At 40.4% G+C, this 26,676-nt stretch overlaps 3 protein-coding genes across 11 annotated transcripts in view; 1 reads left to right on the top strand and 2 right to left on the bottom strand.

Annotated features, from left to right (window-relative positions):
* Positions 1-5,209, bottom strand: part of IQCK (IQ motif containing K) — a 58,397-nt gene extending 53,188 nt beyond the window's left edge. For all 4 annotated transcript variants that reach the window (XM_087732138.1, XM_087732135.1, XM_087732137.1 and 1 more), the window contains exons 1-3: positions 5,140-5,209; positions 3,595-3,650; positions 1,692-1,830 (exon numbers count right to left, since the gene is read on the bottom strand). In XM_087732138.1, the coding sequence (XP_087588264.1) occupies positions 1,692-1,830; positions 3,595-3,650; positions 5,140-5,188 (244 nt within the window). In that variant the 5' untranslated portion in view covers positions 5,189-5,209. The remainder of the gene's footprint in view (positions 1-1,691; positions 1,831-3,594; positions 3,651-5,139) is intronic.
* An 11-nt stretch (positions 5,210-5,220) lies between these two features.
* KNOP1 (lysine rich nucleolar protein 1) lies at positions 5,221-15,053 on the top strand. 2 transcript variants are annotated; one of them, XM_087732125.1, is made up of 5 exons: positions 5,221-5,301; positions 6,447-7,866; positions 11,588-11,656; positions 12,151-12,228; positions 14,639-15,053. In XM_087732125.1, the coding sequence occupies exons 2-5, from the start codon at positions 6,448-6,450 to the stop codon at positions 14,948-14,950; spliced, it is 1,878 nt and encodes a 625-aa protein (XP_087588251.1). In that variant the 5' UTR covers positions 5,221-5,301; position 6,447; the 3' UTR covers positions 14,951-15,053. The 2 variants fall into 2 exon arrangements, with proteins under 2 accessions (XP_087588251.1, XP_087588250.1); XM_087732124.1 differs by lacking the exon at positions 5,221-5,301 and adding an exon at positions 5,870-6,012.
* A 1,389-nt stretch (positions 15,054-16,442) lies between these two features.
* The window catches only part of VPS35L (VPS35 endosomal protein sorting factor like), a 59,009-nt gene continuing 48,775 nt past the window's right edge, over positions 16,443-26,676 (bottom strand). For 4 of the 5 annotated variants that reach the window (XM_087732116.1, XM_087732118.1, XM_087732119.1 and 1 more), the window contains 3 exons: positions 25,904-26,022; positions 19,473-19,619; positions 18,140-18,913 (listed from right to left, as the gene is read on the bottom strand). In XM_087732116.1, the coding sequence (XP_087588242.1) occupies positions 18,815-18,913; positions 19,473-19,619; positions 25,904-26,022 (365 nt within the window). In that variant the 3' untranslated portion in view covers positions 18,140-18,814. Of the gene's footprint in view, positions 16,913-17,404; positions 17,478-18,139; positions 18,914-19,472; positions 19,620-25,903; positions 26,023-26,676 lie in introns of those variants that run through there. The other variant, XR_015698823.1, reaches the window with a different exon arrangement.

The raw sequence follows: 26,676 nt of genomic DNA, 5'->3' as shown, positions 1-26,676 counted from the left end.
CTCTTCAGCCAAGACAACATAAACTTGAGTAAATTTCAAACTAAAGGTGCTTCAACACTGTGAACTACAGTGTGCCTCAGAGATGTCAGACTTAGTTTTAAATGAGTAAACTCAGATACCAGAAGCAGTTTAGCCACAGAAATGAAAAGCAGTGTGGACTAATTTACCCTGACAGAAAGAAAAGTAAATTAGCCTGCACTGAACTCAGTGCTGTTATAGGTAGACCATTTTTGGTATCTATACTCATGTCCTTTTACAATCTGCAGTAACAGAGTTGGTTGTAAAACTGAATTTCTAGACAGAGGAAAAAACAAAGCTTACATTTCAGTGGTGCTGTGATTTCTTTCTCATAATTACTTCCTACTTGCCAGATCCTTCAGAAATTTGAACATGACTCCATATACCAAATTTTTGCACCTTGAGAAGGTTGTGTGGGTTGGCATCTCTCTCTTATGTTTGACTGCACTGCACTTACGTGAGGTCTACCTACCATACTTCCCATGTGCTCACCCACACTGGCATCACTGAGTTCCACGCAGAAGAAAGCAGCTGCGGTCAGCATCACCAAAAAAACAGTGGTGCTATTGCCCATGCTCTACATATAGCCTAATGGCTACATGCTTGCTCAACTGAGAGACTCAAGCTGTTTCCTTCTCAGCTTTTCCTCACATCTCCATCTTCCTTAATGGAACCTTTCACCATCAACTTATAAACTGGGCTAAGTGGAGAAGCCTTCTACGTCTTCTGATGAAGACACTTCACATGGAGGAACTCAAATTCACTGGGCCAGAGAGAAGAGGGAGCATGATCCTGTATGAAGCCGCAAGAGCACTTCCCTCAGAAAGGTGAACAAAACAAAACGGGTTAGGATCCCAGGCAAGCAGAGGTGGCTTATCGGCTGAAGTGCTGTCCTTGATTTAAAGTCAGATTGCCTGCCATTCAGTAAGTATTCAGGTTTTGGTGTGGTCAGTAAAGATTAAGTCATAGAAATGTTCTCTTCTGGCAAGACAGATGAAACACTGAATTTATTCTCTGCTTTATACCTTTAATTGGTTCATATACTGCCAGAAAATGTTCATAATTGGAAGGACACTATATACATAAAAGCCAAGGGTAACACTGCTTCTGACTAGCAACCGGAATTCCTAATGAGTAAGAATGAATGGAAGAGAAGACGAAAAGGAGGGCTAAAATGCATAATAAAAATACATTGCTACTTGGTAAATTTTATAAAGTATAGAAATCGATAAAAATGGAAGAACAAAACTTTAGAGCTGTTTCCATTCTAATTTGTAATCAGACGGGCAAAGATAATATTTTGAAAGTAGTTTTCAAACTCAATTGTCTATTTAGTCTATTGATCCTAGTTTCGCATTATTAAATTAGAAGAAGAAATGCTTGCCTTTCTCTGATTTAAGTGGCTAAATAAAAAGTCATTTAGTCAGAAGAGAACAGAAGTACCTAAACAGCTAGACAATGCTACTGATTTGTAATGCATCATTTGAGCTTTCTTCCATTGACCAAGTGGCCAAGCTGGCTCCCTCTTTACAGACCAGGGGACTAATCATGCAAATTCCACTTAAGAAAACGTGTCATAGCTGTTAACACTTTACATTCAACAAATGACAAACCCTTGCCAAATGTAAGAAAAATAATCACAGCAGGGTTCAAGATAATATGCCCCTACTTACATGTTTTTGGATCAGGTGGTTCTGGAAAGGGGGCTGCCTCGGGTATGGGAAGCAACTGTTGGACAACAGTATCAGCTGCAGCGGCTGAATAAAATTGTTCCATACGTAATGGCTGCAATATTCCTGCTTCCAAAGACACCTGTTCGAGATAAATGTAACCTATATAAATACCCTAATCACACTGTAAAAAAATATAGAAGCCAATTCAACAGGAAAAATTTTAAGGCCAGTTAAAAAATATGGAATTATAACTTCTAATTCAAATATTAAATTATTTCCATATTTTCTGAGTACTTTAAAAGAAAGAACTACACTTTAAAAAATTCTGCAGTTTCCAGCACAATAAAAACATCCAAACCTAACAGAAGGTAAATGACTGCTTTTAAGAGAATATGGTAAGATATCACAATTTAAAAAATATTTTAGCCATTGTAAGAAATAGTAATTCTTTGAAAATTAAAACTGGCAACATTTTCTGAATAAGTATTTTTCTACTCAGAAGCTTATGTATTTGTTTCTGTGTTGTTCAGAAGTCCTGACACTCACCTTTTAAAGAAAAGGAACTTTCCTTCTAAACAAAGCGCAGACAGACAAATTCAGAGCAGATGCAAATCCAAATCTTAAGTTTGCCCATACAGAAACAATTATGGATACCATGAAAAAAATAGTCCACAATTTTACATATAGTTTTTACGAGTGCAGGAACTGTTACAGTGAGCCAGCAGAATAATCCTAACAGAGACTGAGCTACACCTGTCATAGAAAGGCAGATACCTCCTATTATCCCCAAGAATGCACCACCATTACAGTTTGCTATAAAAACATGTTATGAAAACTATGTCATCTGAACAGTTTCACTTTAAAATTCAGTTGGATTTATGAGCTACTGAAAAGCAGGTGGTGGGATCAGGCCACTACACTTATAATACACTGCAAGTCAATGACCGCAGAGATTTTCGTTTTTAATATGTGCAAGATTCAAAAAATGATCCTTCTGGAAATTAAAAAAACAAAAAAGTTCATCAACATAAAAAGGTATATTATTTCATTTTAATGCTCAAATATATCAATATATTATGCCCAGACTAATGCCCCAAGCAGAGTTCACTATTCAAATTTAATAACAGCCTGTAACAAAGCCAGTTTCATTTGGGGAAACAGGATAGGCCTAAACAGACCAACTGTCAGACAATTTAAACTACAACGTCTTAAAATTGTTTTAAAATAACAAAGTAACCTAAATACAGAATAATAACACAAAATGTCTACAGAAATGCCTAATTTAAATAAAAGTTAACTCTGTATGTGGTGCCCAAAAGAATTAATTTTGCTGCTCCTAGAACTGCTGGGGATAAAGATTTAAAGCAGTTTGTCTTTCTTAAGTTTTTAAGTCTGCCAAACAAGTCTTCATAGACTAAATTTATTTGGTCAAAATTAGACTTCAAACAACTTTGATCAGGTTTAATTCCACTAATTTCAATGGCTACATCTAAGTGACCTATCACATATGTGAAATTGCGACATAACCCCTTCGCTGCACTTCCTCGCCTCTCCTGCGTATTTCAGCGCTCAGTCTGCTTGCAACACCCCCCAAAGGAGAGCCTTGCATACTTCAGACTCCTGCCTACGAAGCAGACAGTCACAGAAAAAAAGACGGCGAGATGTACAAAGCAAACACAGCTGGTAATCTAATTTTAGCACAGCGCTACCCAAGTTGCTTTAAAGAAAAGCAATGATCTGGAATATTACATTTGTTGATTCACAAAAGTTGTTTGCAAAATGTAGTTTTGTTTTCATTTTATGAATGAGTCTACTCTGCGGGTACCTAATTTTCCCATTTAATTATTTAAAATCTTTTAAAACTAGCCTTTTACAGATTTTTTTTTACTTAAACTATACTCACAGATCCATGTTTTGATTCAGGAACATCTGGAAATTGAGGCTGTTCGGCTTCATACTCTAAAAGTAAAAAGAAGTACAACATTTATCCAGAAGACTTTAAAAACATATTTATTTTTCTCCTAAACAAACATTAGTTTCTAAAAGTACTTATTCTGGTTTGAAACAATAAAAATTAGTATACAATAAATATTTATTTAACATGAAATCTAATGTTTTAAAACAAGTGAGAACTTTAGAGCCTCTTGTCTTGGCTTTAAGTCAAGTTCAAGGTTCTCAGTGATAAAAGAACCCTTTATTGGGAAAAAAAAATTTAACCAAAATAATTTTAAATACTTTAATGTAAATAAAATGCAGATGCTTGCATGGAATTAACCATTGTCTTTACTAGTATATAATAGTGCTTTTCAACTTGAATTCCTCTATAAGTAATTAAATCCACAGGACATTGCTAAGTATTACTGTCTCCACTTTCAAAAAAAAAAAAAAAAGAAAAAAGAAAAGCAAAGGCAGTACATGACCCACAGAGATTACCGAGTGAATCAGGATAAGAAAGGAGGAGGACAATGGACTCAATATGAAAAAAACTTAGGTTACACAATACAGAAAATTCTTACAGCCAAACTCAGCAGGTTTACCATTCTACCATTATAACTAGGGAGATTTACTGGCATCACTACTTCCATGTGTACTACAGATGCCTCGGCTGAGTTATATTAGAAGAAGCAATTTTATTCCTACATTTAAAATGGCCGTTTTAATGCAAAATACCTACTTTAAGGCATGGTAAAGTACTAAATGACGAGAACCCCATTCGGGCACTGCAGAACTATGGGGCTTGTCTCTCAGCTCCCTGGTCAGCCTCACGTTTTGGGAAAAGACCAAGGCTTTTGCTATTAGAATTGGACTCTGATAACAGAATTTTTGTACTCATTGAACTTCCACGATAGCAATAACCTTGTCGCCTCTCTGCTTTCCCAAGGCAATCGTCTTAACTCCCTTACCAGGGTAACCCACAAAGCTGCACCCGCGCAGGGCGCAGGTTACTGCGTGGCAAACCAGAGGCCACGACACTATTGCAGTAAGCTGGATACTTTTGGCCCTGCCGGCAGCAGAAACACACACAAAGCTATGTTTCTGTCAGGAGATGGTAATAAAAAGTAACATAAGGCTCGCGAGCGGTAAACCCTTTCGGACTTGCTCTCAGGGGTGCCAAGGGCGGCTTTTTAGCACTCTGCCCGAGGCGGGCACGGCCGACGCCTCCGCAGGGCCGGCTTTGCTCCCCGGCTCCACAGCACCGACACGGGTCCGGGCGCCCCAACCCCAGCGGTGCGGCGGGAGCCCGGCGCCGGCCTTGGCCCAGGCGGCAGCGAGACGCGGCCCTGAAGCGCCCCGCGTCACCGAGGCGGCGAGGGACGGCGGCCCTCCCCGGGGCTCTCTCCCCGCGGGGGTGCAGGGCCGGGGCCGCCCTCACAGGGCCCGCAGCCCGCTCGGGGCCGGGCCCTTCCCCCGGCGGCGGCAGCAGCGGCGGCGGGGGAGCCGCTCCCACCTGCGCACACCCGCTCCCAGAGGCTCGGCGGCCGCCCGCCCGCCGCCATGCCGCGCCGCGTTGCCGCGGCAACCCCGCCGCCAGTCCGCGTCGCGGGGCGGGCGCGGCCCCTTCCCCTTCCGGGTCGGCGGGGCGGCGGGAGCTGCACGTGGGCCGCGGCAGGTAAGCGGCTGCGGGGCGGCCTAAGGGGACGGTCGGTCTGTCGGTCTGTCTGCCCGCCCCAGGCCGCGGCCTGCCCGGCGGAGGCGCTCCCGGAGCTCCCGCTGGCGGGGGCGCGGCGGGCGGTGTCGGTGCGGGGCGGTAGCGGGCAGCCGCCGCCGCGCTCCGCTCCTTCCATCTGACGGCGGCAGAAGCGGAGCGGGATGTGGGGTGACTCCGCCTCGCCTCGCCTCGCTGCGTGGCCCCCCTGAAATCGGGCTCGGCCGGCGGGTCCGGCCCCTTCCCGGGGCGCAGGGGCTGCCGGTGGGCAGGCCGGGGCAGCCCCGGGCCCGGCAGCCCGGCTCCGGCGGGGCGCAGCCTGGCAGCACCCACGGCGGGGGGCGGGGGGCGGCCGCACGCATCTGCTGGCTTTACTTGAAAGCCCTGAGAAGCATGCGGAGAACAGGTATAGGTATACTGTGGTATACTTACTTTTTTTTTAAAGGATTTTGGCAGGGTGCCTTACGAGAGCCACTTAAAGAAATCCTGTGGATAGTTATTGATTAAAAGATGGGAAACCAAAAGTGGGAATAAATAGGTTTCTCAGAAAAGACAGGGAATGTCACCAGATGGGTCCCAAAGGCCTCTCTGCTGTAACCTGCTCATAGGCATAAATGTCCCGAGAAAGGAAACGGAGAGCAAGGATGAGAAATCACAAAGAGAAGCAAATTCAAGGTAATGACTCAGGTGCCTTAAAAGGATCTTGCAATGCTAAGTGGGCGATAAAGTGAAGTTCAGTGTTAAATAAGTGAAAAGTCTAACTATACTTCTCTAACTATACTTACCGATTTATATGTATGTATATGTCTTGTCATTTAGGAAACATTTTTAGAGGGTAGATATTTCTGTGAAAGTGTCATGCTTGGCAGCTGTCAAAAAGACAAACAGAAAGTTGAAAACTAAGGAGGACAGCAATAAAGAACAAATTTTCAGTGCTGCATGCAGTTCTGGTTCTGTCCTATCACAGAAAGCAGATTGTGAAATGGGAAAAAGAGTGCTGGGAACAATGAGAGATACGGAATGGTTTCAGAATAAAGGAAGACCAAATAGACTAGGACGTGCGTCATCTTGTTGAAGTGGTGCGCTAACATCTTCATTTCATTTTTTAGAATGATAATAAAGAAAAAGAGAAAAGAAGGTCATGAGGAACCTGTACAGAAAAAGAAAAAGGTGAAAAGTAGTAGCAGCCAGACTATCATTAAAGTTGAGAAAGATGTTCAAAGTGTCATTAAAACTGAGGATGACGACCAGCTCGAGACAAAAACAAAGGTAAGGAAAAAGGAAAACTTAGAAGACGATGAATGTTTAGACCAATTAGAACTGAAGAAGAAGAAGAAGAAAAACAAGAAAAAGAAAGTTGGCTCTGAATTACTGGAAGAAGCACATTCAGAAAGCTTTGTGAATGTAGAAGGCCATCTGGATTCAGAACCTCAAGAAGAATCGGAGAAACAAATTAAAATTCTCAGAAAGAAGAAAAAAAAAGACCAATGTCATTCCTCCTTGTCACTGGAGAATAATCAGAGTAGTGATACGGAGTTTTCAAGTCATCATACAGATGGTACTAGGGAAGATGAATTTGCTTTTAAAAAAAGCACAAAGAATACTGCTTTGAAGTTGGAATTGGATGGTGAAGTAGCTAAGAAAAAAAAGAAGAAAGACATTTTTACTTTAGCATTAGAAGAGATCCAGGACAGTGAACATATACAGTCTGAAAAAGTTCTTAAAAAACCACACAAATACATTTCAGAAGAAAAAACTGTTGCCGGCAAAAACCATGGAACAGATATTATCCAGAGTGATGAGGAGAGTTATGTGAGAAGAAAGAAGAGGAAGAAAAAGAAAGATAAGTCTGATTCCTTTTTACCACTAGCAGATAATGAGGACAACGTCTATGGAGTTCCTGATAGCCCCACTGCATTAAGTGACTTCAGAAAAAGGCAAAGAAAAAATTTCCAGGAAATTACATTGACAGATAGAAAGGAAGAGGACATTAATGAGAACTCTGGAAGTATCAGAGAGACCAAGAGGAAGAAGAAGAGAAGCAAAGATGTTTCCTCCTTAATATGTGAAGATGATCAAGACTACAGTCACAGAGTTCCTGATAAGCATCTCCCTGCACAGCAAGGAGTTGAGTCTGAGGATGAAGAGCTTTCTGGAAAAAAATGCAGAAAGAATATCAAGGATAATAATGAAGTGATCAAGAAGAAAAAGAAAAAGAAGATTCAGAAAGAGGAGGAGGAAACAACATATTCAAAACTTCCTTTCAACAGTGACAGCGCATCTAAAAGCCAAAAAGTAACACTAGTAGAAAGCAATACAAAGAACAAAGAGAGTGAAATGAAGCGAGCTGAATGTGTCACAGGGGACGTTGTAGATAGGGTATTATGCAATAGTAATCATACACTCTGTGACAGAAAAAGGAAAAAAAGAAAAAAAGAAGTACCACAGGACTCTGCTGAAGAGCCAGGTTCAAAAGCAAATGCAAAAAAGAAAAAGATCAAAAGAGAAGACACGGGAGATGAGGCACTGGTAAGTTGTAAAGAAGAGGGTATCTTTGCACCCTCCTGCTAAGGAACTGAAAGCTTTTTAGGTAGGCAGTTTCCTGTTTTGCAGGCTGTTCTGCCTCTTCAGACCCTTAGGGTACATTTAGGTCAACAGGGGCCTGCTCTGGCTTTTGAGAAGCAGGATCAGCTGATCTACTGATTTCAGCATGTAATAGTTGTGAAACACGGGAAAGTATTTTTTTAATGCCTACTGCTGTAGTCATCTAGCGTTTCAATTGTGAAAATGTAAATATTACAACTAACAGCACATATTGGCACAAAAAGAAAACTAGTATGTACAGTCACGAAAGTTCTTCTGTCCCTCCTTCAGTTGCTCTTAGCAAAGCGGCAACACTCCTATAAAATAGGATTTTAATACCATGTCATTTAACCTGAGCAAGTTGGTAACACTGGCAGCATGAGTGCCTGTAACTGTGTTTGTTAGACTTTCCCTTAGGCTTTTGCTGCTGGAATTGCATAGTGTTAGAAACAAGGGGGAAATTTAGCCAAAACCTGTTGTCTAACTTGGACAAAACTTTAGAGAAAATCCTAAGAATCCTAAGTGTAGACTAGGACTAGAGCATTGATGTGTAAATTCTGATGGAAAAATACTAGAGAACAACCTAAACACAAATTCTTAATTTAAAAAATAAATCTATTCATGAAAATAAATAGATATAAGAGCTGCGTAAATTATAACTGCAGATAACTGAAATTGTATCAAGACTGACTGTTAAAGGAAATCCCATCCCAGAGTCTTGCAGTACTGCCATTTCTGAGGCGAAACAAATGTGGAGAGGAACTGATGAAAGATTTGAAATACAGAGGTTTCTTCCTTGATTTTTTTTTTTTTTCAAAAATCAAACTATTAAGAGCTGGTTTTATTGCTTTAACTTTTTTTTTTAAACTTTCTTCTTTTTTATCTGATTAGGGTCATATTTTAAAGCTATTTAGGTGCCTCAAGTTAGTACCTACATGCCTAACCTCTGTTGTTATCATTGGGAATTAAGCTGTCAGATGCTCAGAAATTCAATAGGTATCTACCTGTATTTTTAGCTGCTTAAACAACTTTGAAAACAGCTCATTGCAAGTCATTAGGAGCTTGTTTTTATATTCATATAAACTGCACTCCAGTTGTTTTTTATCAAGAACTTTGAATGCTTGGCTTGTTTAAAAGTCAAGCACTAGTTAATAAAGCATCATTGAAGATTTTTGTAAACTAGGGATGGAGCGGGCCATAGCACTACCTGCCTCTCAAGCACACTTCGTGGTGTGCTTTGCTTTCTTATGCACTCATATATGCAGTTTCTTCATGTTCTGTGGAAACCTGGCAGCTTTCTGGGGCCCAGTGCTAATAATTAAATATAGATTTATATAAGCAGGTTCTTCAGCCTTCATGGAGACCCAGATACAGGCTTTTTCCACAAAGGTTTGTGTTGGGAGTGTGTATGCTTATCAGTCACTAGGTGAGCAGATGTTTGGGGGTTTTTACTTAGTTTTTTCCTTTTGACCTTTCAAAGGACAAGGTGGTTTTATTGCTGGGATATATTTTCTAATTAAATTGGCATTGAGAGTGTTGGACATTATTTGGATTCTTGCAGCTGCTCACATTCTGCGGAGGCAAGATAAGCCTAACAACGACAAGTAAACTTGCGTGACCAATTACAATGGAAAACACAGCAAATACCTTGCAAACAACTGAGGAGAAGGGTGTAGGGTGATGCATGTTTTGTCTTTCTCATATTCAGCTCTGTCCTTTAATAATAATAAGTACTTCAGAGAAATTCTCCTGAAGATTGAGAAGTCTGGGTAAATCAGTTCTAGAGAAATCCAGCTCCTGGCAGGCCAAAAGACACTGCTGTAATAAATGGCTGATAACGTCGGTCTTGCATTTAACTGTGCTATAGTCCCGAACCATTTTCTGGTCTCACACACACTGCTGCATGCCTTGAAAAATCCCCTGTTGGGCTTGTGCAGCAAGCAAAAGAGTAAGTTTTTAAAGACAATGTGGAGTGATACCCACTTAATATCAATAATCGATATTTTTCCCATTGGATGCAATTACAGTCAGCTTGGGCAGAGTGAGGAGGAGCGAGGACTCAGTTTACTTCTTTGAAATTGTTTGCCTGCAGATAGCATAATCCTACCAGGTGTGAACGTGCTCCCCTTCCATGAAGTTGGGGGAAGACTGGCACGCCTGCAGAGGGGTCAGTTCTTGCCACGCAGTAGCCTTCAGCAGGTCAGCGACATGCTGTGAATTAGCAGGGATGGGGGTGCACCCTTCCTCCTTCCTTGTCTGCCACTTAACCTTCCAGCTAAAAAAAAAAAAATATGTTGCAGCTCTTTGCAGAATCCTGTCACAACAGTTTTCCTGCTTGTTTTAATAGATCTGAAAAGACAGTACCAGGCCATCTAGAAGCAAATTGTTTTTTTGTTTTTGGTTTTTTCTTTTCATCCAAGAGAATGAGCTCTCCTTATTGCAGACAGTGTTCTCACATTTTTAATGGTGCATGTACTTGTGTGTGTGTGAAATCAATGTACAAAAGGTAGCTTTAGAAAATAGGCTAAATCATTCATGGCTTTAAATAAAACTGTAAACCCTCAAAAAATTAAAGCAGCTTCTGCTGACAGAAGTATGTTACAAATCTTTTCCTTGTCTTAGTGTTCCCTGACTATTTCATGCTTGGATTATGATGTTAGCTGTATTAATAGATCTTTCCTTTGGCCACCTTTTCCAGGCCGGTCTAAAGCTTATGGCTCTAATTTACCACTATCCTGGACTTAGTACTTATCCTGTTACACTGGATGCCCCAAAATCTTATTACAAATTTGGAAAAGAAAGGCTCAGGGCAATGATCTGGAAATGCCAGTCAATGGGAGCAAAAGCTGCTGAAGGGCTGCACTTTGTGGAAGAGTTATCAGTATCTGACCGCTTGTGGACTCTGCCACTGATTTACCTCCTGCCATCCTGCCCATCCATCCCTGCTGTAGCTGCTCTGCCTCTTCCCATCAGCTCCCTGTTCCTCGCTCTCAAACGTGGAACTAACATGCTGCTGGCTGCCATTGTAGGAGGTGCTTTATGTATGTGTCACGCCTCTTCTCATGCTCCTTCCAGACTGGAAGCTCCTTGGAGACCATCATCATCTCTGCATTTGTACAGGAGCACAATGCAGCTGCTTCTTGATTGGGTTGTTTGGTTGGGTTTCTTAAGTGGCTATTGGGATCAACGTGCTTCAAGCTTGTCCTGTGCATTCAGAGGGGCCATTATCTTACCACCATTTTTTAAATTTCTTTTTATTTTTTTCCTTTCACTCTTTCTGTCCCTCATCTCAAGTATAAATTTCCACTTTTATGAAACTGTTTAATTTGAAATGACCCTGCCTGCAGATGTTACTGTATGTGCCAATGATGTTGGCAGGTCTATTTTAATGTGTGAATTAAAAATAAAAAATCCCTTATCCTCTTTGTTATAAAAAGGATAATATCTCCTCAAATTTCTGTTGTGCAAGCCTTGGGGAGAAAGTCTCTCCAAAGAAATGCACAGGTTTAATTGGCATTTCCAGCTTAGATCTGACTATTTCTTCTTGCCCCCAAATAGTACTACTGTATTGCTTAGTGTTTTTACTGTCTTTGTGGTCAGAGCTGTGTAAATTCTAATTAACCAGAATGGATAAAAATATTGATACAACCTTTTTCCTGTTTTACAGGAACATGTGGATGATGTAACTGTTGTGCAGGAAAAAAAAGGAAACTGTGATGAAGTTAACATAGACAAGGTATGCTTTGTCTTAACTGCGTAAGATTTAAAGCAAGTCAGCATTTAAGGTATGCATAGAATAAAAAAACCTGCTTGGTTGCTCATCTATGCCAAGATTTCTCTAACTAGAGCTCTGCTTAAAATGTGCTTTACCTTCCATGGCTTAAGTCCAAAATGTACAGCTCCAGTCAATGTCAGAAGCTTGTAAGTAGCTTATTAGGTTAAATACAGGTTTCTTTGCCTCTCATCAACGTTGACAGATTCAGTGTAGCTGTTACCTGCAGTTAGAAGATGAAACATATCTGATACAGCAAAATGTTCATTTAAAATACTCCTAGAAAATCATAGTTCTCAGGTTGAGTGTGTAAAAGGATCTCATGCAACTTTCTAATTATCCTTGCAAAATTCTGAAGATAACGAATTATTTTATTCTTATCTTTTCACTGTGCATTAAATTAACTGCCATTTAACACACAGAAGATAGTGTCTTGTGCTGTTTATTCTGCGTGCTAGGTGAGGCGACAGGCTCTGCAAGAAGAAATCGATAGAGAATCTGGCAAAACCAAGGTTTTCAGTCCCAAAGTGGAACGGGTACGTATGAATTTAGACCTTGGTCTGATGGAAACATTGTGTCCCAGAGAAAGTTCCTGAAAAAAGCACTGCACTCTTCTTTGTATGTGGCTCAGGTACGTGGCTTGGCACAACAGTCTTCCATCTGACTGTAAATTTAAGGTCACGCTATAGAACAAGTTAGTACAATCCCAAGAGAGTCTGGGAGCTGACCAGTGAACTCCACCAGCCGTTGGCATTGTGCGGAGCTCTAATTCCCATCATCAGCCCTCAAAAGCAACATTTTCTTTGGTTCCTCTGGAGAATGAGCCACACCTAATTGCTACAGAAGCATTTTCTGCTTACTGTGAAACATAAATAATTCTAGACTATGGATATAGCAGTCACTGAATTGTATCCAAATTGTTATCTGGAAGACTTTGCAGACATTCAGAAACAGGGGTGCACATGGAAGGGTAAAAGGGATGACAACTGATTGATAATGCATGTGTGTGACATTCACAGTCAGTCCTCTCCTAACTTCCGCATCTTTCCTCCACCTCTTTGAAAGATGATTCTTTATTCTTTGCGTTTGCATCCTACTCAGCCTGCCTCCTGACAGGTTTACAGTAAGGTAGTGGAAACTGTTGCAGTAATGTTTAGCAGGGTGAATAAGATTCAGGAGGAGACAAAGCTTTGCTAGCAATTTAGGATTCTTAGTTGTTTCACAAGACTACCAGTATGCCTAGAAAGTTAGAATATACCTCAAACAAATGCCAGAAACAACTCCTGTAGGTTTTTACATAGGCAGACTACAATAGCTCTGGAACTGCAACTATCTAATAGTCTCTGAAGTCATTAAGAAAAATGACATCCTTGGCAGGGGATCTCAGTTCTTTGGTGCTGATCTGTCTCTGTTTAGTAGTATGCAGAAGAGTAGAAGCTATGAAAACTGATTCATCAGCTTCACACAGAATGAGCTGGAAATGCTGCAGCAAAAGCTATGCGTGGTGCCTGCCAGCAATTCACTTAAAAAAAATTACAGGGTTTGACAAGCCATAATTATTTTTGCATCTGTGCAGATGTCTCCCATTCCAAAGGGAGGACGTATATATATATATATATGTGTGTGTGTGTATGTGTGCGCATGCGTCTGTGTCACAGACCTGGGCTTATACAGCAACTTGTCTTTGAGCAAGGTAAAAATAACAAAGTATTATGAATTGTTTTCTTTTAATAGCAGGTATTCTGGGCTGTGTTAGTGAACGATACACCAGCCTTGCATTTTTTTAACTTAAAAAACCTGCTACAGCTTGCCTGCAATATTGTATAGCATGTTGTGTGTCATGTTGGCTGTCTAGTGGAGAGTGACTGTTTTATGCAAGCTACAACTGTTCAGTTGGAAGGATTTCAGGCTTACATAAACACACCACTAAATTCACATTTTTTCCTTTGATGTAGCCAGCTCAGTCTATTTAATGATCAAACATTCTTCCATTTAATATCACCCCCAATTTTAAAGAAAAAATTGGGAGTAGCAGTCCTGCCAAAAATAGTTATAAATGATTGCATAGCTCCTAGCTATAGCTCAGGAGTCAAATAAGATTCTTAGATAATGAAGCCTGTTCGTAGGTAAGCCAAAAGTTCATAAACTTTGTAAATCATATGATGTATTTTGGGTTATTCACAAACAGTTGAATTCTGATTTTACTTGGACATTACTTACATTCTCAGAAAGGAGCCAGTATCTGCAGACGAAAGAAAAATGCTGAAGGAGTGAACTAGTTCAAAGAATACAGGGAAAGGCAGAGTTAAGGAATGGCAAACTGTGAGGGAGGGGAGGCTTGAGGAGTACTATATTTAGTCCTGTTGGATAAGGGTATGCCCTCAGTTTTTGCACCCTGGCAACATTAGTGGTAATTAGTGGGATAAGAATGCAAATATTACTTAAAGCATACGAGCCAGATTGAACACTGTCTCCAAAACTAACATCACAAAACACTGCTGAAAACAACAGCTACCTAATTAGGCAGTAGGAAAATGAAAAGATAACCGTATGAAGTGATAGAGTGAAAGAGGATTAAGTCTGGCAGTTGTCTTAGAATAAGAGAAATGATTGGGCAATGTCTGGCTCTTTGAGCTAGGCAAATATTATCCAGGGAGCAGAAAAGTCAGGATTCCTACAGACAGAGGGAAAGGAGATTCTGAAAGTGCATTAAGCCCCGTCTCCAGGTTAAATGAAGTGAAATGCTAATGAAGATGCACTCATGCAGGGTTATGTCATTCTTTTATCACGTCCTTCGAGGGGTACTACCCGTGGAATGACTGCTTCCCAGCTTTGTCAGCCCTGTCAGGTTGTAGCTGGTTCTGTTCTCATGGTACACAGCCAGAAATTGTCTTCCTTGGCCTTGGTATTATTTAATTTTAGTGTTAACTTCGTTTTGCTTCACAGGATACAAAGTTTGGCCAGTGGAGCACAGCTGCTTTTCAAAGTTCTGAGGAAGAAATGAAGTTTTTTAGACTGATGGGTGGCTTTAAAAAGGGCTCTGTGCCTATCCAAAATCTCTCAGCAACTACAAACAAACCGAACATGGCTCTGAACAGGGAAGGGGAGAAGAAGTTACAGCAGGCTCTGAAGATGGAATTCGATAAAGCAATGGACTTGAAACAACATAGAGGAATTGGTCTTGGATTTCAACCTGCTGCCAACAAAAAAGTATACATAGACAAATATGCATCTAGATCTATAAAATTTGAAGATTAAAACTCTGAAGTAATAAAAGGAATGAAAATTCGACAGGCAAATTTCTTCTCACTTTCCACATCTTTTTACTTGAAATAAAATATAAAATGTTTAAGAAATTTGATTTATGAGGCACTTTTAGTACAAGTTTTCAACTGCATATGCCAGATTATGTGGAGCTGGGTCCTCACTTCAGCTAAATAGTAAGTTTTTGAAACCTTTACAATGTTTTCTACAAGGCAAGAGACAGCCTCCTTCAAAGATTGAAGATATGTGGGCAATGCCTGCAACAAGTTGAAACTTCACTAGTAAATTTTTTTAAAATGCTGATTTCATAGACTTATTTTTAGCTACATCTTATTGATTCAAAAGGATTTCAGTGTTCTGTAAAATCTTCACATTGTTACACTCATCAAGTAGTACAAACTTGAAGAAACACTACTGGCATACCTACAAATTTGGTGAGGGGGGACTTTTAACTCAGAAAGCAGTTTCATAAATATTAGCATCTTCATTATAATAATGAATAGCGCTGAACATGCTCTGTATTTTAACTATGCTCTGGCAGTTGGATTTTCAAGCAGCAGCTGTTACCTGTAAATGAAGGTAAACGCTTTCTGGATAGCAGCACCAAATATATGGATCTAGACTTCCTAAATTATAGAAAGCAAGGAAATTTTAATAATGTGCTGATTGGGTTCATTACACATCAATCTGAATGAAATTCCTAACCTTTGGATTTTCAGACAACTTGCACTTTCACTGGCTTTTTAATAAGAGTACAAAATATGAGATTGTATTTGCGCATGTTGTGTTCAGAATTCCAGGGTCCAAAGCAGTCTATCAGTGTCTTGCTTGAAGTTCCAAAAAGACAGTGAAAAACTCTCATGTATTTTATTACTGGCTGTGCCATTTGTTATGGGAGACAGCGTTGTTACGTTTTAGTGTAGCTCTGGTTCTTAAGCAGAGGAAGGTGACCATCTCTTACATCCATGCCTGCTGTAGGGTAAGAGTGGCCGACTTGCAGGGGAACCCCAGCCCCCCAGAATTAGGTTACTATCTCTACTTACCCAGCTCATCGTTCTTCTGCTGAATTACCTGTCTGTTTTGATAAGATCATGCCAACTGAACTACTAAATTTCTTGCTCTTTGAAGGCAAACTCACTTCCCACAATAGTCTTTTCCAGTGGACTGCTCTACCTGAAAGCAGCTGCCTCCAGCAGAAAATACACTTAACAAAGCAGCAGTTGGTCCCAGTGCACTTTGGGCAGCTCCTGAGGGGAAGTAAAAATTATGCAGAGGCTCCAGCTTACGGGGTTGCCATGAATCCATACCTGGGAAGAGAGAGATGCTGAACCACTTCCTGCAGGGTCTGAACTTGTCTTATGAGGAAACCATCTCCTTTAAAGTGTCATTTAAAACCACCACTACCTCAGGGTGAGTCTGTTTTGCATCAATGCTCTCAAAGCTCAGTGACTGGCTTCACCTGGCCCTTCTACGCTTCAGCTGTTGCTTTACTTAAATTGAGGTAGTGGAGGTTCTGTTTTCTCTTCTGATTTAAGACAAATGCTGAATTCAGGCCCTCAGCTACTTGCCTGGCAAAGAAAACCAAGTTAAAATAAAGGAACAGGTAGGAAAATGTCAACTAGTGACTTTATTTAGGAGGAGAGGGCCAGCATGCACAGCTTTCTGCTGCAGAGCCAGTCTTGAATGGGTAGGGACTGGTCTTGCACTGCCACTGACAAAGTTGCTGAAGGTATTAGTCCTAGCCTTGCCTTTGGATAAGGACTCTTTTTCCCATCTAGAATTGCATAATGTATACCAGTGTGTTGCTCGACTATAGCTTTGTGGATGGCCTGGTACCTTGCTCTTGATAATACTGTGCACATGAAAATGTCGTAGTTTGAAAAACAAGACACATACCTGGGAAAAAACCTGTCGGCTTTTTTCAAGCAGTCAAACTTAGTCTGGCCTGTATGTTTGCTATATACAGAAGAAAGAGAAGGTCTATAATAAGTAGAGTGCTTTAACTAAAATTAATTTTGCTCGTAACATGGAAGTAAGCCAAAAGCAGTTTATTAGAGTGGCTGTGTTAGCTTCTAAGCTAGATGTTTAGAGTTTGCTCCTGATAACTAACCAGAGCTTTCTGCCTGTCATTGAGCTATTTTTGCACTAATAAAAACAGTACTAAAACATTTGAAAGCATTTCTCATGGCGGTCTTGCATCAATAAAGAAACCAAAGTTACACTGTGCTCAAAAGACAACAGGCAAAAACTGGTACCTGTATGGGGAAGAGGAACAGTTGGGACATTTGTAAGCCTGCCCTTAGAGTTTCCATTTTACAGAATCTGGAACAACTCCACAGTGGGTTTAGAGCAGTACATTTGCCCCCAGAGGGCAATTTCTGCCATACCACAGCTGCATCGAGTGAGCCACTTGGCAGTTTAGAGAGCTCAGAGTTTAATCCCACTTACCCAGTTTGTGGTTTATGTTTCCAAGCCCAACAGGAAGAATCATCTACGTGCTGTTGAGAGTTGTTTTGTGCAGCTGTAGTAAGAAGGAAAGCTAAATTAAAGTGGGACATGACAACGTGCCGTACTATCATTTCCTTATCTTTGTGCGCTTTATACAGAATTATTTAAGGAAAGTCAGTATAATTAAAATAGCTAGGTACTAAGGGTTGGAAAGGTTCTGTATCAAGTTGATACCACTTCATAATTGTCTTGTATTCCTGCAATTTTACTCGGCTTACACATACAGTCTGTACCAGGACCAAAGGGTCCTAGTTCAGTTCTTTACAACCTTAACACAAAATAAATATTTTAGATGTACCCTGCTTCAGTAGTCACTGAGGAGATGAAAAACATGCAACAAGAATGGTTTAATAATTTGGGTGGTATTTATTATCCGCTTCCTAACTCCTTAAATATATGGTTCTAGCAAAACTGATTACTTGTTTTGCCCTAACAAAATAAAACATTTTTGTGCAAAAATATATCTTAATATCCATATAGGGATTTAGCTCATTAAAATACTTACCACTGAGCAAAAGCAGCAATAGATGCAAGGTCTTAACATGGTTCCTTACCACAGGACAGAAGTAGTGAGAGTAAAATTTATTAGGTGTAATAGCAGTACATGTAACTAAATTCCACAAGGGTAAGGTGATAAATTCGTATACGCAAAGAAACTCCCCCAGAACAAACAGATGAACTGCAAATTGTTTTATTCAGTGATACAGTGTACTTTGCGAATATAGAGTACTTTGCATACATTTCCATTTTCCTTTGCAGACAGCACTTAAAATATTCCTTCCATTTTACAAAACACCATTGAACTAAAACGAAAGCATAAACATGTCTGGGAAAATGTATTGTACAAATTAGAACAGTAACACCTTGGCCATTTTTCTCTTTTACTGGAACTGACCAAACAAATGTTGGCAGCATCGCAAAGCAGATAGATGACTTAGTAGGATTATTATATTGAAATGCTGCTTTCTACACAGGAGAAAGACTATTCTAGAGGTGGGATGAAGTTTGGAGGCTGTGAATTGATCCGTGCAGATTATCTTCTTCCTTTGTTGCTAAAATGACAACAGATTAGATTTCAAAAGGCTTTTGCAATGATAGAGGTTCCAAATACCCTTTACTGAATCTAAATCAGCATTTAAAATAAGAATATTGTGGTAAAACTGGAAACAAAAATTCAGGTTAAATTATTGCACTCAGAACAGTTTTACTTTTACCTGTGTCCAAGTAAATCTGTCACACTAAGTAAAATGAAAATACACTGAACTCCTCCAGTCAAAATCTAGATCAGTGATTTTTGGCCTTGGCTACATGCTCTCTCGCACAGATGACTCCTTGGAAAAGAGGCATTCATCAAGTCCTGGACTGCAGAGAAAGCCGAAGGGCCAAGTCCGTGAAGTGACTCATTTCAGGTTGTTTGCTTCGCCTCTTGATGTATTCTAGCGTTTTCACCTGAGCATGAAAAGAAAGATATTGGAGATTTTTACTGTCTTTGTCTTTTCTCATTTCATAGACCATCATATAATCTACGTGAAGGTGTTTTAACAGACACTCTCATAATTTCCCCTAAATTTCACTAGCTACACAAGCACTAGCATTTCTTACTCCAGAGCTCGTTAATCATGTCTATCTTTCTTAAAGGCTCTAGGATGCCCACTTTCCAAGATTACACCATGCAGTTCCTCCACTAAATAAAAATGCTGTATTTCTCTTAAAGATAGGTTTCTGTACTGAAAAAAAATTATAGTACCCAACGTTTCTAGGGTCCTTAATGTGTGAAATACATTTAAAAGTGCTAGACAGATACAGACCACTTGAAATAAAAGAACCTGCTTGTTCATTAAGAAGCATTTAAAAAAATAAGGTGTTTTTTTAGCGCATTTTTTTTTAAGAGAGCAACTTGTAAAGAGATTAGGTTTATTCAGATCAAGAAAATGTTACCTTTTCCCAAATGAGGAGTTGAAAAAGATCTGAAGAACTAAAATTTCTCTGCATTATCTGTTTTCCTTACCATAGTCTTGGTGTCAGCAAAGCCATGTTTCTGAGCAAGATTCCAGAGATTCACTGAAAGCTGGTTTAGTTTGTTGTTCCGTAGATCCCCATGAGCTAGAATAGTGTTAAAGAAATAGAGTGCCAACTGACTCTGTCGCTTTAGGGTCTATAATGAAAAAAAAAAAAATCCTATATTACCATATAGTCATCCCAAAATATCCAGCATATCCTCTCTGGGTTCTCTGAACTCTTACAAGTGCGAGGGGCACATACTCGTTCTGTAACACACAGCAACAATTACAGACACAAGAATGCAGGCATAGTTTCCATGTTCCATTCAAAATGCAACAAGTAGTGATAGTCATGGATCAACCTAAATTGCTGTAAATAAAATAATTACACAAGATTCCTACATCTCGTACCACTTTGGCACAGCACAGTATTTAGCTCTGACACATTCTTTTAATATATCTATCTATAATATTTTTTAGAGAGACCACTACCATAAATCTAGATTAATGCAACTTCAGGCTTTTTCCAGCAGTCTATTCTACTTTTATTTATTTAACCAAAGATGTTTTTCCCCTGCTATTCTTTCAGTGAAATTTTGGTGATACCAACATATTTGCACCATATTTGCAGCTACTTTCCCTAAAATTGCTGAGGAGGGACCTTGAGGAGGACCCCTGCTTCATGGTAATCTACCACGGAGGAGCACCATGGCCTTCAGCCTCTATGGAGGAGTTCTGGGGCACAGACAATCCTGCACTAAGCTTACAGGGTGCTACCACCCTGATTTGGAGTGAGCGGAAAACAGAAGTAATTAAAATGCTATTACAGATTCTGCCTATTCCTACAGAATAAGTTTTAAAAGGCTAAAAGGATGAATTATTGTTGAATGCATCTGAGACGTATTTGTTTGTACTGCTTTGCTGCAGCTTTTTTTTTTTTTTCTCAAGAAAGACCACTGATAAAAGCATAGCTCCATCTTACACAGAAACCACAGCAGCAGAGTAGTAGTTAAAACAAAACTGTCAGCTGAGCACCTCAGTTAATGAACTTAACACTTCACCGCAGCCCTCTCAGTTCAATACGTATGGGTAGCTAATATACAGCGTTCAGATACGAAGTTACAGGAAGAACGAGGCAGAGATTGGGGTAAGAGGAGTGCAGTGATCTCTGAGACTTGTCTGCTCCTGCCATGATACCAATGCAGCCGTGCAGCCTCTGCCCTTTCCCTACGGGACTGAAAGTAAATTAATTTCCCTTCTCACTGCCAGCAGAAGAGAGGTCAGATGCTATTAATCAAAGAAATGGCACACACTGAGCTATCAGTCCTCCAGATAAATATGGAAAAGCAGAAAGCCATGCCATTAAAGAATGGGCTAACGAGAAAAGAGGACACAGCATGCCCCAAACTAGAAGCAGGAGACTGCTACTGTACGTATGTGACCCACACAGTAGATTTGTACATGCAGAACAGTACCCCAGTCTGAATATCAACTGGCAAGGTTTTCCAGGCAGTACTAATGCACATGCAAAATCTATTCTTCAAAATAAGGATGACATTTTGACTAATCTGAAACATAAGTACTTCAAAAAGGATCATACTTCAAAAAGGATCTAGAAACACATTAAAAAGCTAGAAGAATGAAATGCACGCTAACTCTCATAGTATTGGGGTAGGTATAACAGACAGGATTTTGGCATCTAGTCATCAGTTACACAACGCAAAGTGAAGAGAGAGGCAGGCGCAGGTATGCAGTAAATCCCACCACGTCTGAAAACGAACAAGAGTCAGACAAGGCTTCACATGATGATGAACAGGAATGTTTGTGTAACATGGCACCGACCTCCAACCCAAGGGAGACATCCACGCCAGCGCGCTGCCAAGCCTGCTGACATAACTGAGATTGAATTGTGGGTGGCACTCCAACTCACAGGATGCATTCACAGGCAGCATGGAGAAAGCAACAGCTCAGCTATTTGGCAACCACATACGTCATGGGACTAGCAATTCCCACACTAAGAAGAATTGCCAGCCTTCTAGGCAGCGCATTTTCCATAATGTTTGGAATAATGCTGATGACAATGAAACAAAGAACAAACTACATCATCCCAGAATGTGACCCCCCTACATGTCCTAGCCCCTCCACCAAAGTGCAGAGCAATGTCCAAATTTCATACGGCATAACAGAAAAAAATAGGATCTTCCATATAATGGACCATGTAACTTCGTAGTCCACAAAATTCTGGAGAGCAATTCGAATATTCATTCCTGTCTTTCAGTGACTTTTGCCAGACATCTATGTCATTAAGGGTACCTTGAGCCTTCTATTAGAAAAGCATCTGTGCATTTAGATGTGTTGCTCCTCTGAAGGTGCGTCTGGCCTGCTGCTCCCATGCACAGCTTTAAAATGACTGGCTCTGATACTTGTTAACAGTCCATCTGCGGCAGCACAGAGCTCAGCATGGGCTGCAAGGCTCCTCCAAGGTACTAAATATATCAGTCTAGGCCGAGTCTCCATGCTGATATATAGCATCTGTTTGCTAGTATTACCTGAACTATTTGGCTGAAATTAATTCTAGCACTACTCTGATGCTGGTGGTTACAACCTTGTGATCCAAACCTAGATATTCCTAAAGAAAGCCATGACAGGCGACCTTGCCTTTCCTTAAAAGCTCTCACGTGAGGCACTTTGGGAACCTTTTAACATCTGTTAGTTCACTGGAAAAGATCACGAGCTGCACGGGACAGACCAGGTTCTCAGCTCTCTCATTATACAACTGTCCTAACACGGGATAAACGAAGCACCTAGCACCAATGGCAGCTAACAGGAGTTCATTTATAATAAAAGGAAATAATGATTTGAGAAGAGAAAACACCAAGAACCAAGCTGCAGCTGGGAGTTCGTATACCACACAAGAGGATGCATACGCCCTGTTTCACCACTCCTCTAGCACACTGAGATGGTCAGAAAAGAAAGTGCTTTATTTTGGATACAATCCTTGCAAGAGCAGTCCAGAACCTCCCTCTGGAGTACTCAGTCTCAGTGACAGCTTCTGCTGGCGCAGGGTGCAGTAACACACCTCTTAGTTAAGGCAGGCTGAAACATTTTACTCCTAGCTCTATACTGGCACCATGGTAGGTTCACCTCTTTTTCAGAGTCCTTATCTATTTTTAAAGCTTTCAATATTCATAGTGCTGCTCACATCAGTTTGATTTCCCTCTAAAATTAATCCAACAAAGATGTGCTCCATGTGGAACTTGTGGTTCATGGAGGACCAGGCCGTATTTTCCAAAGCCATACTCAGTAATCCTGCTGTAGGCAGTTAGCAGAATCCTAATTTATTTATTTTGGTTTCCACCATTTACCAAGTATCTTACAAACATGCAGAAACAATATTCCCCATCAAAGTATTTCTAGTCTTTAAACTCCACCAGAGACAATGGTGTAATAGAAGGATTAATCTGGGGACTCTCCAGCGCCGAGGCAGAGAAGCGGAGCTGGTATGCGCTCAGCAGCCGCAGTGCCTCCTCGCAGCGCACCCATCCTCTCGCCGTGTCCCCAGCAGGCAGGCTGCAAGCGTGCCAAAACGGGCGCCTCCACCACCTGCAACGTCTTCTGGAAACCGCAGCAGGTAAAGTCCCTTGCTTCCCTCCTCCCAAAGAGGAACGAAATGTTTAACCACCTTTAGAAAATCTTGGCCAATGACACAAAATCCTTCAGGATGAGAAACCTCAATTTAAAAGACAGAGAACTATGTCCAGCTCTCCTTGTAGCTTAGTATTCAAACACATGTGAAATCAACTGAAGTTTTTATAAGTTTATATAAAATTAAAAATCAGTTGTGTTGAAAGGAGAAGCCTCAAGAGCGTACCCAGGAATTGCTTTCGACTGCTCCGTTTTTGATATTTACTATAAAAAGTCCAGTATCTATCATATGGTACACGGGAAGACTGCCATCCTAGCATGGCACTGCCAAGGACACAACAACACGTTCTTAATGTTTTGGATTGAAAGTGGTGTTTGAATAAAACATACTCCATCTGGACATCTATCTCTGAGTAGCAAGTATTTACATTTCTAAGAAACCTGGAGCGTAAGATTAGTCTTCCACCCACACAAAGGCAGAGAGGATTCACTGATACATGCTCTCATGACCAGAAACAGCTTGAACTTTACAGAACCAGCCAGAACTGAAAATTTCCATTCAAACACTGCAACATAAATGAAGCATTCTCTAATATTGCAAAAAGACCATGCTGTGTTAACATAAGTTGCATTGTTCTCTTCCAAATTGCCATTTTGGTGAAAGCATTTTATTGTGAGAAAAAATTATTTTCCTTTATAGCTTTTAAAGGAAATGAACCAATAAAAATCTAGCATCATCAGAGGCTTGTTCATTTAAATGAGCAGTCAAGCAGATGAATAATAAAAGGTCACCAACACTGAAGCAATCCAAATACCACAGTGATTTTATGATCGGTTCTACTTTAGCACAAATGGAGGTCTCTGACAATATTCTCGTCACCTCTTTCCTCAGCAACAACAGCAACAGCTTCCTCAAAAAAATATTCATTCTTACAAAACAATTTTTATCTAAATCTCTCAAGGACTTCTGTTCAACGAAGCAAAATAAATGCTCCCCCCCCTTTGTAAATAAGGATGGACAGAGGAGTAAATCCAAGGCCGCGGAGGCAAAGGCAGAGCAAGGACCTATATGCATGCTGCTTAGCTTTAAATCCAGTTTTCTATGCAACAACTGCTTCAGGGAAATAACAGAGGATCTCATTACTCAACGTATTAAGCTTGAAAGCAGGAGGGAAAAAAAAAAAGCCTTTCAGAAACCACAGATTTCAAGCCCTACAAACATTCCCACCCACCTACTCCATATAGGAGTCAGATGCAAAAAATCCTCAATATACAACCCAGAGTCCTGAAAACTCTGTTACAAATCTCCTTCCAATACCTGCTTGGACATTCTTAGCTATGCAAGAATGGTTGTTTTCTGCTATTATTGTTCTGAAAAAGAACTGCTGTTCACTGTGGTGGTGTGTACAATGATGCAGAGGCATTTGAGCAGAGGATTTATTCATCTTACATCCCTACAATTGCTCACGGAAGGATAAACAAGATAGCGAAAGCAGAGAAAAGGCTAAACTTAGCATAGTGTCCTCAAAGTATGTATCACTTAACACATTCTGTATTGGCAAACACTACAGGCTACTGTGCAAACAGGCTATCTAAAAAATTTCATCAAATGAATCATCCCCTGCCCTCCCATTTCAGTCTACGAGCCACAAGATTTCTATCATTATACACCAGTTTAGCAAGGGGTGATTAGGGAGTTGTGGAGGGGTTCAGTCTCAGAAACAGGTACAGGTACATTAACAGAACAGTAAGTTCTCATTATTTCAGTAATACTGAAAACATTAGTCACCTGCCTTTCACATACAATCCATTAAGCTGTATTTGATCTCTCAGAGCCTCCGAACTCCAATCAAGAAATCCAATAAGCTGTCTAGAGTTTTCTTTATTTTATATTGAACAAATACAACCCTGTACTAAAAACAAGGTAAAGGCAAAACACTTTTTCCCCTCTTTCTGTGCCTCTCTGCTGACTTCAGCCTAGCATCTGGGATGCAAAACTTTAACAAATTAAAGGTGGTTTCCACTGCATTTTACCCAGTAACAGACTAACTGTGAATTCTCACTGCCCATTACAGAATTGGACATTTCAGGCTACTGTTAACTTTGCTGGCAAGAAAATACGGTTTATTTACAGAGAGAGAAAGGTGACAGCCAGGAGGAAACAACAGGAAGAACAGACATGGAGCAGATTTTAGGCCTAAGTGTACTGAAGTCAAAGGAGTGACTGTGGCACTGTCTCCAATTCTCTAGCTTAGGCCAATAATTGCAATACCAGCATCACGGAGCTCATTATAGGCAGAAAGACTCTCATAAGAAAAAAAAAAAAGTTATCCCACACTGAGCATCATATTTCCATACTCAGACTACACCAGGACTCAAGCCGGTTAATTTAAAACTAACTCCAACCTCATTATGCTGCTCTGCGGCAGAATCACATCTTTTGGTGCACTGCCACAATCCATACCACAGAGTATACACCAGAGCAGCTTCTACTGCTTGTCGGTTCTGTCAGGCTATCCAGGTAAAGCATGCAACTAAGCAGGTAACTGTAGCCTGCATCTTAAAAATGTATTATAATTGCTACATGATCTCTTTCACATCATCAGGTCTTTCCACCACCAGCCTGCCTACGTGATTGACTCACTTTTTAAACAAGTAAAATTACCTAATTTCCTCTTGTTGTACGGTTCCTGGAGCTTTCTAAAAGACTAATGCTTGGTCAAGAGGGTGGTCCCTTTATTCAACTCCAAAGTAATTTTGGTTTTGCATTGAATCAAGCTGAGTAAGAACATACCTCATCTTTTCCAAGGGTTTTCAGATGATCCAGGATCTGTGCTACCACTGTTTCACACAGTTTATTAATTTCAGCCAGGAACTTGGAGTCTCCACCATACAGGGTATCATTGGAATCAACTGCAGAGATGAATTCAAGCTTAGGTCTGGCGAAAGAGCTATGCATTTGCTACTGAAAACACCAGCTATTTATAGAAGACCAGATTGGGAAGTTATAAAATGACCCTCCTCCATGTAACACAAACAGAACAATCTTGTCTAAGTGTCTACCACTTGGTTGCCTACTATGTCCTCTTGACTTTAGGAACAAAACACTGAAAATAGTCTTCTAGCTTAAAGCCAGTCCTGAATTCCTGGATGCAGCCAGGTTCAAAAATATCTGCTAGACTTAAATGCAAGGCAACATATAGTGTCAATTTTCGTTTTTTCCACAGACTCCCTGCTCCATCAGTTTAGAAGACTATGGCCATCATCTTCAGCAGCAGCAGGACTGGGCCAAACAATTTATGTTTTACTTTGTGAAAATAAGATTAGAGCACGTAAGATAAAAGGTGATCCTCTGTTCCCAAGTAAACTTCCTTTTACGAAGCTAAGGTACGTGGTCCACCTAGAAAAAAAACCATCATCCAACTACAGGGGAAAATTACTGATTTATATTTCTGTGCTTCTATCCATTGAAGTCTAATTCATTTACATTGCTCATCTTGGGATTATGCACTTATTTTGGTTATATAAAAAATGGAATGAAAAAAAAGCAGCTAAACCACGTTTCCT

This window comes from Nipponia nippon, unplaced genomic scaffold (genome assembly GCF_047370975.1).
Source record: "Nipponia nippon isolate SJK-2023a ecotype South Korea unplaced genomic scaffold, ASM4737097v1 scaffold_5, whole genome shotgun sequence".
Lineage (NCBI taxonomy): Eukaryota > Metazoa > Chordata > Aves > Pelecaniformes > Threskiornithidae > Nipponia > Nipponia nippon.
Note: the sequence above shows the minus strand (reverse complement) of the source record. Positions and strands in the feature narration are given on the sequence as shown.

Excerpts from the sequence above, each read along its gene's own strand:
- KNOP1 (XM_087732124.1), top strand. The coding sequence starts at position 5,897 with ATGTCACCAGATGGGTCCCAAAGGCCTCTCTGCTGTAACCTGCTCATA. Across the intron at positions 6,013-6,446 it reads CAAAGAGAAGCAAATTCAAG|AATGATAATAAAGAAAAAGA; the intron begins GTAATGACTCAG and ends TTCATTTTTTAG. Across the intron at positions 11,657-12,150 it reads ATGAAGTTAACATAGACAAG|GTGAGGCGACAGGCTCTGCA; the intron begins GTATGCTTTGTC and ends TCTGCGTGCTAG.